This window comes from Pseudophryne corroboree, chromosome 10, assembly GCF_028390025.1.
Source record: "Pseudophryne corroboree isolate aPseCor3 chromosome 10, aPseCor3.hap2, whole genome shotgun sequence".
In the NCBI taxonomy this organism is placed as follows: Eukaryota; Metazoa; Chordata; class Amphibia; order Anura; family Myobatrachidae; genus Pseudophryne; species Pseudophryne corroboree.
In genome coordinates, this window is record NC_086453.1 from 95,916,127 (window position 1) to 95,930,754 (window position 14,628).

At 42.8% G+C, this 14,628-nt stretch overlaps 1 protein-coding gene and 1 long non-coding RNA gene across 3 annotated transcripts in view; one reads left to right on the forward strand and one right to left on the reverse strand.

Moving 5' to 3' along the window:
- The window catches only part of LOC134966119 (uncharacterized), a 40,981-nt gene that overhangs the window by 14,749 nt on the left and 11,604 nt on the right, over positions 1–14,628 (forward strand). The gene's annotated exons all lie outside the window — the stretch shown is intronic.
- CBLC (Cbl proto-oncogene C) overlaps positions 5,910–14,628 on the reverse strand; it is an 80,286-nt gene continuing 71,567 nt past the window's right edge. The window contains exons 9-10 of one of the 2 annotated variants that reach the window (XM_063942606.1): positions 9,059–9,109; positions 5,910–8,885 (exon numbers count right to left, since the gene is read on the reverse strand). In XM_063942606.1, coding sequence (XP_063798676.1) covers positions 8,583–8,885; positions 9,059–9,109 — 354 coding nt within the window. In that variant the 3' untranslated portion in view covers positions 5,910–8,582. Of the gene's footprint in view, positions 8,886–9,058; positions 9,113–14,628 lie in introns of both variants that reach the window. The other variant, XM_063942605.1, reaches the window with a different exon arrangement.

Genomic DNA, 14,628 nt, shown 5'->3' on the forward strand with positions numbered 1-14,628 from the left:
CATGTGTTCCAGCCATTCATTTGTGCACTCTAGCTGCTTAAGCGTGTGCCCCAGCCATCTATATATGTGTTCCAGCTGCCTATCTGTGCACCCCAGCTGCCTAAGCACGTGCTACAACCAGCTATCCATGTTGTCCAGCCATGTATTTCTGGACTCCAGCTACCTATCTGTGTACTCCAGTCACCTATGTGCGTGTCCCAGCTGCCTATGCGCGTGCTCCAGCCAGCTATGCATGTGTTCCAGCCATCTATCTGTGGACTCCAGCCACCTATCAGTGCTCCTCAGCCACCTATGTGCGTGCCCCAGATGTCTATGCGTGTGCTTCGGCCAGCTATGCATGTGTTCCAGACGCCTATCTGTGCGCCCCAACTGCCTATGCACATGCCTGTAGTGCCCTGTCACTTGTCAACCCCAATATAAATTAATCTAGGTACCAACACGCTTGATTTAAAGTCAGCTCCCTTGATGGCACACTGGCACTGGCAGTAATCCCAGTTTACTTTTGTTGCTACACTCTCAGCAGTTGCAGACGGCACATATAACAAGTCTGCAAACAGTGAGAAGAACTGAACCACAAGTGACCCGAGCTTCTACTGTGCAAACAGTGAGGCAACACAATGTAGTTGTTTAATACTCAATGCAAATATTTCTGATGTACTATACTTTCCTATGTTGAGAAGGGAGGGGAATTTCATCTAAGTGCATTCCATGGTGATGTTGACCTCTCTGCTCTATAATAGAGCTTTGCAGAAGTCTTGAGTTCAGGTGAGTCAATGAGCCTCAGAACAGGAAACTCCATATATTAATAAACTTTGCTTTGTACAAAGAAGTCCAACAATCTACAATTGTTTGTAGATAAAACAGCTCATGAATGATGGGGACAATAAAACAATTTCAGTGGATCAAATTAAACTCCTGAATCCATCTTTTAGATGCCTCCTGTGCTGCATGCCATTGCTATAATTGTATCTTGAGTAGCGATAGGTGAATAGAATAAAACTAGGTAAATAACTAATGCCTGCTGATAATCAGCCAATCTCCCCAGCCAATATCTGGGTCAAGGGGGATCCAGAATGGTATGCCAGCTGCAGCAGGTCGCACCTATTCCCTGTGGCGCTATTTATTCTCAAGATATATCTGGCAAAATGGTGCAGGTAATAGTTTAGTGCAGGTGTTCCCAACCTCCATCCTCAAGGTACACTAAGGGCAGTATTGAATTAGCCACGAAATCTCTGCAATTTTTGTGTTTTTGTGTAAATTTGTTTGCGTCTATCGCACAAAAAATTTCTACGAAAATGGCTTTTCGCAGGTATGCATGCTCCCGATTTTCACCCTATCCTATTCCAAATGTGTGAAAATGGGACTTGATTGAAAATAAAATAATTGAAAAATTCGGGTAAAAATGGGGAAATCAGCCGGTACCTCAAAAAATGCTAAACTAACATAGGACAGCGGTATAGAAGTGTATTATAGGTCATATTCAATATATTTGGGGTACTTAAATTGGGTCAAATGGCTGTTAAATGCATTTTTTTTAATGGAAAAATTTAATAAAACAAGGTTTTCTTCAGCAAAATAAGTGCTAAATTGAATTTGGGCCACATAAAAATGGGTATAAATATATATCTGGGTCATTTATGGGACTTTAAAAAAGTGTAAACAGACCTATTACGTCCCCCTGCGAGCCTAAAAACACTTGTCCCACTCACAAAGCACCCCAATATACCTGACCTTTACATTGAACCCCAAATTCCATAATTTTGCGCTTTTTCACCCCAAAACTAACATCATTATTGGCCAATTAAAATGAATTAAAAACTTCTAAGTGCCTAATTAGTCTTTAGGGAGGGTGTCCCAAGGGTCCTGAACCTAATTCCGAAATTTTTCCTTTAAAATAGGGATTTTCCCCAACTTTTCACTTGCTCAGAGTAGGTGAAGTGAAATTTGCGGTAAAATTATTGGGTGAAAACTTTTCACGGCTAATTGGATAGAGGTTTTTTGCAAATCAAAGGAGAGATACTTGTGAATCGCTTGACCTGTGCCAGGCTGACAGCATTTCCATTCAGGGATGCCTGATTGTTACACACCATCTATGCGCTTTTGTCTACTTTGTCTGTAGACATATTCAGCAGGTGAGAGTCCAATTCAACCCGACTGTTTTAAGATGTATATATGTAATTTTTATTAAATTGTTTTACACTATTGGGAGCATATCCATCTTCTGATTTGTTTGAGAAAACTGCATATGCAAGCCAGTAATGGGACAAAGTACATGAAAACCAGCGTGACTATCCTTTCCATTATTGAACGCTCTATTGTCTACTTTGTACTGTAGACAGTATCGGACTGGGGCATGAAGGGCCCTCCGGGGGAAGCAGTTGTAGGGGCCCATGCTCAAAGGTGTGGCCAGGCTCCAGAGGGGGTGTGGTCAGCTACCACAGAGGTTTGGCTAATCATTAGAGAGTGCATGGTCTGTAGTAAATACTACTAGTTGCATGCCTGAAAATGTTCCACTTTAATAACAGCAATGCACTGTAGAAAAAACACCATAGTCCTGTAAAGTATAATGTAACATTTGTATAATGTACAATTCAAGTGCACTAGGATAGAGTCTAGATCTGATCCATAGAGGAAGAGGTGGGCCCACAGGCAGTGGGGGCCACCATGTTCCCCTATAGGCCAGTCCGACCCTGACTGTAGACCATCTTATGAGTCCACACAAAAAGCCTGTTGATAATTCATAATATATTGTATAGCAGAGCCACGCTATGCTATTTTATGTCCTGAGTTTCTAGAATCCATCTGAATGGTTGACCAATCCCATGTAAAGAAAGTACTTCCTAGCGCCTAATGACTTGGTGATATCTTTTTTGTATAGAGTATTTGGTGAAGTGTTGGTGACACTTTATATTATTAGGTCTATGGGAAGCTAATTAGCGCACTGATCAATACTATCTGTTGTTTTTATAGTATTAGGCATTGATTAATCTACAAAAACCTGTCTAGTACAGCAGAATACGTTCCCATTTTGCATAATCAAAAAAAAAAAAAGAGAGTGCAACACAGAAAGTACAAGTTATTGTCCTCGTTCATAAACTGCTATTCACAAGTGGTTCCAAGTGACCATCATTATCATCATCCTACAGGGTGGTCTTCAGTTTGCCAGCGGCCGGGCTCCCAACGACCAGCATACCGGCGCCGAAATCCCGACAGCTTTTCTCCCTCTTGGGGGTCCACGCCCCCCCTGGAGGGAGAATAGATAGCGTGGCACGTGTAACGCGCCACCGTGCCCGCAGTGAGCCCGCAAGGGGCTCATTTGCGCTCGCCCAGCTGCCGGTATGCTGGCGGTCGGGATTCCGGCACCGGTATGCTGGCCGCCGGGAGCCCGACCGCTGGCATAACATGCTACACCCCATCATACACTAGGTAAGGTTTAGATGCAACACAAAATATGTCACAAAATATTATGTCAGCAGGGCAGATTAGCCATAGGACTTACTGGGAACTGTACCTTGTGTGCCAATGGTTAGATGGGTCTATGTGAATCTTTTTCATGTGTTTTTTTTTTTAACTCTGGTTATGTGGGGTTATAGGAGCAGAGCCGTGGGGGAGTCGGGTACAAGTTTAGGGTTATCTGGATGTACTGGAGGGTTGGCCTGACCCTAATTAGGCGGCCGCTTCAGTGACACGCTTGTGTGACAGACTTGCAGCCAGCCTGTGTGTAATTGCACAGCAGCACTAGCCTCTTAACCTCACGAGACAGATCTCCCCGTCTGGAGAGGATCTGTGCCAGAGACCTGGTACGTAGTGCACTGCAATCTCTGACTGGTAGGGCTGAACCAGCCATTTGGCACTTCTGACAAATGCCAGAAGGACAGATGGCTGGATGGGCAGATCTGACCACACAGACAGCGGGGCTGGCCGAGCTCTCCAGCTCTTTGCTCAGAGACCCCCCTCCCTCCATCCTACCAGTGGCTGGTATACAGGTTGTTTCCCACAAGGCCATGCCTCCCTGACCCATGGCCATGCCCCCTTGTCATGCATGCGCACTCAGTGGGTTGTTTTCACACTGTAGTGCATTTTCTGTCATACTCACCCCCTATAGGGAAACAGGCTTTGTGGGTTTTTATGTTTTGTTTTGTTTTGTTTAACTGCTCTGTCTCATTAAAATAATAGATCAAGTTACAGAAACTGGGAGAAGTGTATGAAACCTTCTAAAGAGGGAAAGTGGAGAGGTTGCCACATAAACCAAAAAGCTTCTTATAGAAGGTGCGTGATATATGAAAGCTAGAAGCTGATTGGGTTCTACTTTCAGCTTCCTTACATTTTCTCTTTAGAAGGTATGATACATCTCACCCACAATCTCCACAAGCTTTGAACTGTTGCAACACACAGGTCGCTCTGTAGACTGGGAATTTCCATGATGACATGTGATATTCCTGTCAATGTTCCCTTTCCACTTCTTTATCTCATTTCAATCATCTTACTCCGCCCCGCTCCTCACCTTTACCTGTGCACACCACAGTTCTCCCAGTGCAGTCATCATGTCCTGGCCAAAGGCTCGGTGGGATAGATGACGATCAATGATGAATACAGCAGCAGATATGTAATATTGGGTGTGACAAGGTTTTGACTCCTTTTATATTTACTTATATAGTTTTATTAGTTTTTAAAGAACTTATAGGGTACACAAGAGGAGACAAGGGTGCAGGGACAGGTATACAAGGGGTTAATAGCAGACTTAGGCATCATTTAACATTCACTGTCACAATAATAAATACAATTAACAGCAATGATATAATATATTAATAAATATAATGACAACTAACGTATACTAATGTATATAAAACACTCAATAACACAACCTATACACCTCTATATGTTACTGAGTTTCTCAGCATGGCAAGCTCGGCCAAGCCTGATGGACAGAAATTCTACTAAACAGCATTTAGTAGTGGACACTTGCAGGTGGGCTGATGGCTTACTATGATGTACAGCTGCAAGTCTCAAGAGAAATAGAACAGACTAGATGTCACTATAAACTTGTAAACTTGTATTACACTCTGTGGGTGTGATTCACTGGGGGTTTTTTTTTGGTTTTTTTGTTTTGGTTTTTTTTTTGGGGGGGGGGGCGCCAAAGCAATAGAATTGCTGCTTTGATCAAGTGCCTTATTTATGCGCCTAAAATCATCGGATTTATCCAGCAAATCAAAATAAGACACGGGAAAGCAGTCATTTGCACTTTACCAAAACCATGTGTCACTGCAGGCGGGGCAGATTAAAAATGTGCAGATGGATAAACAGTTTAGTTGGGGTGTACGAGCTTAATTCTAAATGTCATTGTAAAAACCACACTGCCCAGTATTCATTGACTACATGAGAAAGCAGACAATATTTTCCCTGTATGCAAAAAATAAAATAAATAAATGCATCTGCACCCATTGCATTGCAACATGGTTTGTTCCAGGAGCACATTGTTCCTTTTCTGCTCTTTTTTTTATTATATATATATATTTTTTTTATTGTTCCTTACTCTGAATCAGGCCCATGTTGAATGTGATAAATAAGGCGCAGTGTTCCAACAGGTTGGGATTGAAATGCCGGCGGTTGGGATGCTGGCGGTCACAATATCGATTGCGGCATCTCGATGTTGAGAATCCTGACAGGGGGAAGGTAAGTATACTTACTATCCCCTAATAGCCCCCTAACCCCAACCCTCCCTTGCAGCCTTACCTAACCTTTCCCCCTAACCCCACCCCCTATACTAGAGCCTAACCCTAGCACTCCCCGGGGGGTGCCTAAACCTAACCCCCCTCCCCGCAGCCTATACCTAACCCTCCCTCCCTCGCAGCCTAACTCTAACCCACCCCGGGTGTCTAAACCTACCCCCTCCCCGCAACCTAAATCTAACCTAACTCCACCCCGTACCCTCACCCCATGCACAGCTTACATCTCCATAGGGTCGGCACATGCTTGTTCTTGATCCCGTCGGTCCATATTTCAGCGCCGGGCTTGGGTCCCTATTCTGTATGCTGATGTCGGCATTCCGATAAGGTCATGCTGCAATTGTACTGAGCTGGCAATTTGCATTTTGTAATTGACCTCTGAAAGCACAGCAAGTGTGCCCACAGAGAGCATGCTTGTAGCTTGTTGTAACTGGAAACTGGGAATGTAATCATGCAGTATTTGTCTTATTCCTCGTACAGGTGTGGAATATTGCACACTTCTCATATGGAATTTGAAGTTAAGCATATGCCCCCGCATCTTGCACCTCAGTCTGTGATTTAGCCAAGTTATGATTTGTACAATATCCGGTCTTATCTTGCTTATCTCTATTTGACGTATATGGCTCTAATTTTACAAATATATTGTTGTATGTGCTATTATCATGTGGCATAACAATAAGCAGTTATATGACCCAGAGTGGGTTCTATTATCATGTAGTGTTCATGATCACCAGTATCAGAGAAGCCTTACAGAGGCCTGGTGGCTGAACCATATCTTTGCAAATATATGCAGTAAGATCTCTGAACTTTCTATTATCATGTAGTGTTTAAGTCTTGTTGCTGATACCTTTTGGTGTGGGTGTGGGTTTTGAATAAGCCCTCTGTTTCATGCACCTGAAAAGTATCAATAAATTGATTGAGCAGCTACCATTTTAGATTCCTTGTCTGACCTATGTTAACACGGAAGAGAATAATAGACCGCCAGCATCATAACGAAGTGCATTTGGGTGAACAGATTAATTCAGTGCATGCCGGAGCCCAGGGTCATATTTCCTAGGGCAGAATTGTTCAGTAGGAGCGATACACATGGGTTCTGCATGGCTGTGGAGCGGTGTTTCAAAAAATAACAAATACAATCAGAGCACACTCTTTTATCCTGCTACATTGGAGGCAGTAGGGTCTGTGCAGATGGAGAAAGTCACCAATCCTGCACTATTTTATAACAGGCAACATTCCTTCTGCTAGGGTTCCCCAGCTGCTGACCCCAATATCATGTGGAGGGCATTAATAGCCATAGTGCACCTAAGTTCCTGCCATCCCAGGTCCATCTTGTGCATCATCCAGAGGTGTTATCAAATCCCCACCACACAACAGATTGCAAATACTTGTTATTGAGGTCTTCAAGAACCTCATCTTGGCAATGTGAAATGCTACAAGCCAGCTACAACCTGAACCACAAAAAAAATCTTACCAGTTTATTTTCACTAACAAGAATGGTGAAAACATTTTCACATTGCGCCAGACTCAAAAAGAGTTTATGGCCCTTCTTACTGAGTCCATCATCCTCCAAACTGGTACAAACCAGCAGGCTAGGAAAGTCAGTATTGCTGCATAATGTTTAATGCTTGCCTAAGTCTGTTTTTTGCTGTGATACTGAATGCTCACTGCAGATGCAGGTAGTGCAACAATAGATACTACTCTATCGCTGTTGATGGTGCTAGCTATGAATGCTGACACTTTCACTTCCTAACCTACCCAACCTCTCTATGGTGTCCATTGGCAGAGACTGGGACAACTTGTGGCTAAAGCTTAAGGTGATTCCTATTCAGCCTCCTACTTATTCCCCGTAAGGTACCTGTATATAAAAAACTTACATAAACAAAACTGATTTAACTTTAAACTACTATATAAAGAAAAAAGGACCAAAAGGAAAATAAGAGATAAATGAATTGCCAAACTTCATAAAACATCACAAAAGAAATCAATAAGCTTACAAATAAAATTCCAAATAGTACATATAAAACATAACAAAATACATAATTACTTCATTTGAAATAAAAAATAGGAATTTCCAATGGAGCTGAGTGACTTTGTGCACTACATGGCTAGAAATAGAAAACTGCTAATTTGGCAGCAATTCAAAAATGTTGAGCCGGAATTCTGGCAAAACCACAGGGAGCAAAATGTTGGGGGATTAATAACCCTACTCTTGAACTGAATTATTTATATATTCACTTTATATATTGCCATTTTGTGTTATATTACTCTAATATTATATTCCTATTATTTCTGCTATTATGACCAAGTCCCCATAAGGTCCTGACCCCAAACCCAACAATCAGACACATAACTTTAAATTAATCTCTATTAAGTCTATTTTCCATTTCATCGATTTCCAGCTATAAATAATGTCCTATGGTTCTTATTAGTAACTGTTGCTACTTCTGGATTAAAGCAGATACTATGATTGGGAATCACTTTTATCATAGTTTGAATAAGTACAGAACAGTGGTGCTTGTGCACCTATACCTAATACATAACGAGTCTCTTATTTTTGTTATTCCTGCTACTTCTTGTCATTACAGTTTTCCATTTTTGAGTCACACAGTTTAGAATGTAAAAACGGTAGAGGGTTTATTATCTATATGATCATTATTCTTACAAAAACAAACAAAAACATCTGTCCGATATACAAAGACAAGTCAGCAACAGTTGCTGTTAAAGTTTTTTGGCCCAGAACAGATGCGGAATAAAAAGCATGTTCTCTTCAATTGCATACCACCAGAAAGACACTTCTGTACTACCCAGGACTGTGACATCTGGTTATTAGATGCTTCACGCGTTTCACTTTATCCTTTATGTACGCCGTGTTGCCGGTAATCGGTTCCCAGCAATAACATCTTGAGCCTGCAGTTTTACTCTTCGAGGAAGACGGGGTAAAACTGGATGAGTTACCCTTTGTGTAGTAGATACAGGGCGAACGGCAGGTGCATAAGGAAAAGTAGGCACACTAGGCAGAAGACGAGTTGTCAAGTGAGAACCTGGAGAGATAGGGTTATCAGGGGGTGATGGAAGGGGTCTGTTTCTAATCCAATCTATCTCCTCTTCATCAGCAGTGTTTCCGGAAAAAGTGCTGCCGCATACATTTGAGGCAGCGCTCTGCTGGCACAAGACAATGTCATTGTTATACAGTCATTCACTATGCCACCTCTGCACAGATAACCAAGTAGAGTCTTCTATGGAGTCAGACAACACGAGACAGCACTGCACAGACGACAAAACAGAAAGAGACAGGCGTACAACGGATTTGAGGCACAGTGATCGTTACTCACTTCTTGGGGTGGCTGCTCTGAGGAGTTCTGGGGGCTCGTAGTTGGGGCCTGCTGCTGGATGGCAACAAAAGTGAAGAGATAAAGTGAAGAGATAAGAATTGCAAAGTTACATTCCAGAGCCTGGACTCCAGACTAAGAGCACAGAAAAAGCATGTGGCGCCAAACACTTCAAAACCTCCAGTGTATACAGCAGAGGGTCCCAAACGCAGTTCTTGAGGCATCCAGGTTTTAACTATATCCATGCTTGGTCACAGGTGACTTAATTAGAACCTCAGTCAAGCTGATTTAACCAATGGTGCTGAGCCATGGATAGACTTAAAACCTGGGCCATTAGGGTGCCTTGACAACCGCGTCTGGGAACCTCTAATATACATGATTTGCAATTGCATTTACTGTAACTTTGGTGAGTAGCACATTCATTCTTCAAAATTGGAGACACACATGAATAGAAGATTAAAAGATAACTCAAAAAAATTTTTTAAAACAGATTACAGGAAAATATTTACCTGAGGTTGCACAATCCAATGTGTCCCCTAATGTGCCCTAATGTCTGGTGCTCCAGGTGCTACTTGCTCTATGGTGCTTGCAGCATCAGTGTGCTGGAACTGCATCAGAGCGACCGCTCCATGGATCACTGGGGGTGGATGTATCAAGCCTTGGAGAGACATAAAGTGGAGTAGTTGCCCACAGCAGCCAATCAGCTTTGATAAATGACAGTTGGAAGCTGACTGGATGCATTTGGCAACTACTCCACTTCATCTCTTCCCATGTCTTGATTCATCTCCCCATTTACCTCCACCTCCATAAAGGTGCACAGAAAGATAATTTATGTTATTCTACCGCAATTCTGAGTGATGTATGATTGCAGTGTACAGCCGAGTACATCATTCGCAACTGAATTGTCCCTGATGTTTGTGCAGGGGGGGGGGGGGGGGTAAAGCGGTGATATGTGCAGCAACATACAAGAGGCCCCAGTGGATTCCTTCATAGATTTCCATGATTGGCTTGCAGTCTCCAAGATAATAGAAATTATCACCAAATTGGTATGTTCAAACGTTTGGGATACAAACGGGATACATTTGATATCCCAGCAGACGGGATGCCGGCTGTCATTTTATCGACAGTGGCATCCGACATTCAGGCAGTGAGTCCCCTTGCTGTGCTCACTACGCATCGGACCTGGTGGCTCACATTACTCGCCACAGGTTCTATTCCCACTTGGTTGGTGGCGTGGACCTACCAACTGAGTGGGAATACCGGGCGGGTGTCAGGGTTCCGGCTGTCAGTAAAATACCGACTGTCGGGATTCCGGCGCCGGTCTCCTGATCGCCGGGATCCTGACAGCCGGTATATTGACTGCATCCCAAACAAACACATTATTATTATTATTTTTTTTTAAACATTAAATTTTTATTGAAGAGTTTTCACACAGAAATAGGGGACAGAAAAAAGAGATAAGGGAAACATAGGGGTAGTCCAGAATGGTTATCATAAACAAAGTACACACAACACACAGTTGGATGAATAAACAATTGGTTACATTGGGCGTTCAGAAACCGGAAGTAGAGAAAGCACAGAGAAGAGACATAACAAAAATAAATAAATACATAAAAAATATCTGATATCACAACATTCTTGAAGAGGTCAGTCTAGGTGGGGCAAAGCACAAACAGATCGATTGGAGAACTATAGACGGTTAGCCTACCTTTTCTTCCCCTATAGTCGGACCAGCTTAACCATTTCAAGTGGATAGAGTTAGCTGAGGAAGAATATTTAGCCTCCGCTGTTTCGAAAATGAAATGTTTATGAATCTTATTTTGTATAATCGCTAAGGAAGGAATATTCTCAGATTTCCACAATTGTGCTATAGCAGCTTTAGTGGCTATTAAGATATGCCCCAAGACGTAGCGATCACCTGCAGAGAGGTGGTCTATGTACAAATGAAATAACGTTAAAGCTGGGTCCAGGGGGATGATGAACCCTAGAACTATGCTAGCCATATTGAAAACTTCTCTCCAAAGTGGTTGGATACGAGGACAGGCCCAAAAAATATGAAAGATATCCCCCGTAGAGCCGCATTTCCTCCAACATAATTTAGATTGTGAAGGCCAGATTCTATGTTGTCTTTCGGGGGTGAAGTAGGCCCTCTGTATAAGCTTGTAGAACATTTCGGAGTGGTTAACACATTTGGAGACTTTAAAACAAGATCTAAATATACTGTCCCAATCTGCATCAATAAAGGATCTATTCAAATCACTTTCCCATAAACTCTGAGCTTTTAATTTAGTCTGTGCGCTGTTTGACAATTGAAAATGATACCACCACGTAATCCCATATTTATGCGAGGACGTCTCCAATCGGCTTTTAACATAAGCCAGAGGAGAAGGTTTGTGGAGATGTGGGGGAGTGAATGAGTGTAACCAACTTCTCACCTGCAAGTATTTGAAAAAGTCTTGAGTCCGAATCCCAAATCTTTCTTGTAATTGAGAAAAGGACATCAAGACGTCTCCCAAAAATAAATCGCCCACAGTGGAGAGCCCCTTCTGAATCCAATCCTCTAGGGAAATATTAGGAATCAATGACATAAGAGCAATTAACGACAGACAGGGGGACGGTAATTTAATCTCTTCCGAAGAGGATACTAATTTATGCCATGAATCAAGGGTCGTTTTAATAGACTTGCAGGATCCGGACCTACTTCGAGCAGCAGACGGTGGCAACCAAAACAAATCAGAGAGAGTAACAGGGTTCACATAAGAAGCTTCCAGAATAACCCATGGTTTCAGGCTCGAGGTGTCAAACCAGTCTCTAGACTGACTTAACAGACATGCAGCATGGTACTTTTCTATATCTGGGAAAGCTACCCCACCGGATTGTTTGGGCATAATAAGAATTTTTTTAGCAATTTTTGGTCTAGAGCCTCCCCACACATCTAATCATTCAGGACCTGATTAAATGTATTATAGAAGAGTTTGGGAAGGGGTCTTGGTATGGCGCGAAACAGGTACATTAATTTCGGCAATAAGACCATCTTGGCAGCAGCAATCCTACCCAGCCATGACACCTCCTGTAGCATCCACTCCCCAGTCAGCTCCGTAAACGCTTTTAATAACGGGGCATAATTACACTCAATTAAATTATCTTCTCTGGTTAAGTTAATCCCTAGATATCTCAAGGAACAGGACTTCCAGGCATATTTGTACGAACCCTTCAACCGAGAGACCACAGTCGGAGATACATTGAGTGGGAGGGCTTCAGTTTTATTTGTATTTAATTTATAAAAAGAAACATCCGAATAGTCTTGAAGGATGTCATGGAGAACTCAGGATCAGAAAGACATAATAAAATATCGTCTGCAAACAAGCTAATTTTGTGAGAGATGCCCCCAATAACAGGGCCACTAATCGAATCCCGGGATCTAATGCAAGCAGCCAAGGGTTCTATCGCCAATGCGAATATAACAGGAGATAACGGGCAGCCCTGGCGAGTGCCATTGGAGATATTGAAGGGTGAAGAAAGACATCCGTTAACAAAGACCCGCGCACAGGGTGTGGAATAAAGAGCCAGGATAGAGTCTAAGATCCTTCCAGAGAAGCCAAATTTGTCCAGAGTTAATCTCATAAATTCCCAGTTCAACCTATCGAACGCCTTTTCGGCATCTAGAGACAAAACTAGGAGGGGTTCTTTTCTACAGGCAGAATGCTCAATAACATTAATCACCCTACGCGTATTATCCGGGGCCTGTCTGTTTAATACGAAGCCCACCTGATCAGGGTTGATAAGAGAAGGGAGAAGTGGACTGATACGGTTGGCAACTAATTTGGCATAATTTTTTAGATCCGTATTTAATAGAGCTATTGGTCTAAAATTTTGAACAGAGGTAGGGTTTTTCCCCGGCTTGGGGATGGTGATGATTTGAGCTTCCAGCATCTCTTTGGGAAAGTGCCCAACTTCTGAGGCTTCATTAAACACTGACAAGAGCACCGGGGCCAAACTCACCCCAAAGGATTTACAGAAACCATATGGATAACCATCAGGTCCCGGGGCCTTATCCGCTGGAAGGGAATCAATAGCCTTTTCGACTTTGTCTAAAGTCCAAGGCTCACTAAGGGAGCTACAAGTCTCCGGTGACAGCGAAGGGAGAGTAAAATCGCTCAGAAAATTTTGAATATCAATGCCTGTAGGTTGAAAAGTGGAAGAATCCCCCTTCAAGTTGTATAGTTTAGAGTAATAAGATGCAAAGACATTTGCAATCTCGTCAGGGTTGTAGACTCTTGCCTCTATCCGAGTGGACAATATGAATTTTTTCTTTAGCTTTCTTACCCCTCAGCTTCCTCGCCAGTAGTCTACCAGCCGGGTTACCATAAACATAGAATTTTTGGTTAAGTCTATGTAGGTTGCGTTGGACTTCCGCTAAATAGAAAACATTTACCGCCTCTCTGGCTTCCTTCAGTGAATTAAGAAGGGCTTTATCGTGTGGATGTGCCTTGTGAGAACTCTCCAGGGAAGCGACTGCGAGCTCAGCTTGTTCAAATTTTTTACGATATGCCCTTTTAAGTTTAGCCGCTGTTTGAATCACTGTCCCTCGAGTTACTGCTTTGAGGGCGCACCAGTATGTGAAAATAGAGGTCTCCCGAGGAGAGTTCTCAGAAAGGTAATAGTCCATGGTGGTTTGGATAGCCTGTGCGGTCTCCGGCTGAAGAAGACTTAGTTTACCCAAATGCCAGGGGGCCGGGGTAACCTTTCTACTAGTAATGTCCCATTCGATGAATAATGGGGAGTGATCCGACCAAGACATGGGGAGAATGGAAATTTTACAGATGGACTGTAGAGTCCACTTATCTGCTAAAGCTAGGTCTATTCTAGAATAAGAGGCATGTACTGGGGAATAAAATGTGTAATCTCTGTCCATTGGGTGCTTAACGCGCCATAGGTCTAAAAGATCATATTCCGCCAATAACTGGCTAAAGCCCTTTGCATTCCTATGGAGCTGACTGGAGAGTGAGGGCCGCTTGCCAGAATTGTCAACCAAAGGGTCCAGGGTCAAGTTAAAGTCCCCCAATAAGAGTAAAGCACGCTTGGCCAATTGTTGCACCTTAGTGCAGAGTTTCCTGCAAAATGCTAGTTGCTTAGTGTTAGGAGCATAGCAAGAAACTATTGCCACCTCTTTATTTTCGAGAGTGCCAACCAGAACTAGAATTCTCCCCTCGGGGTCACAATATTGCGATGTGAGGGAAAACGCGCAATGCTGAGATACCAAGATTGCCAACCGCGCCTTCTTCGCTGGTCCGTTGGCCAAATAGCAATGGGGAAATCTCCCATTAGTAAACCGTGGAGGGGCAGATTTAATAAAATGATTTACTTGGACGGCTATGATTTGGGCTTTAAGTTTATGGAAATAATTAAGTGCCAACCTCCTCTTATGTGGGGAATTAAGACCCTTTGCATTTATAGAGACAATGTTAACCATACTGTAAAGATATCGAGGATTGCATAGCTATCATCAACCAACTGGCATGTAGAAAGTGTGTGTAGAAATTTCTGGACAGTAGGAGAGGAAAAGGGAAAGA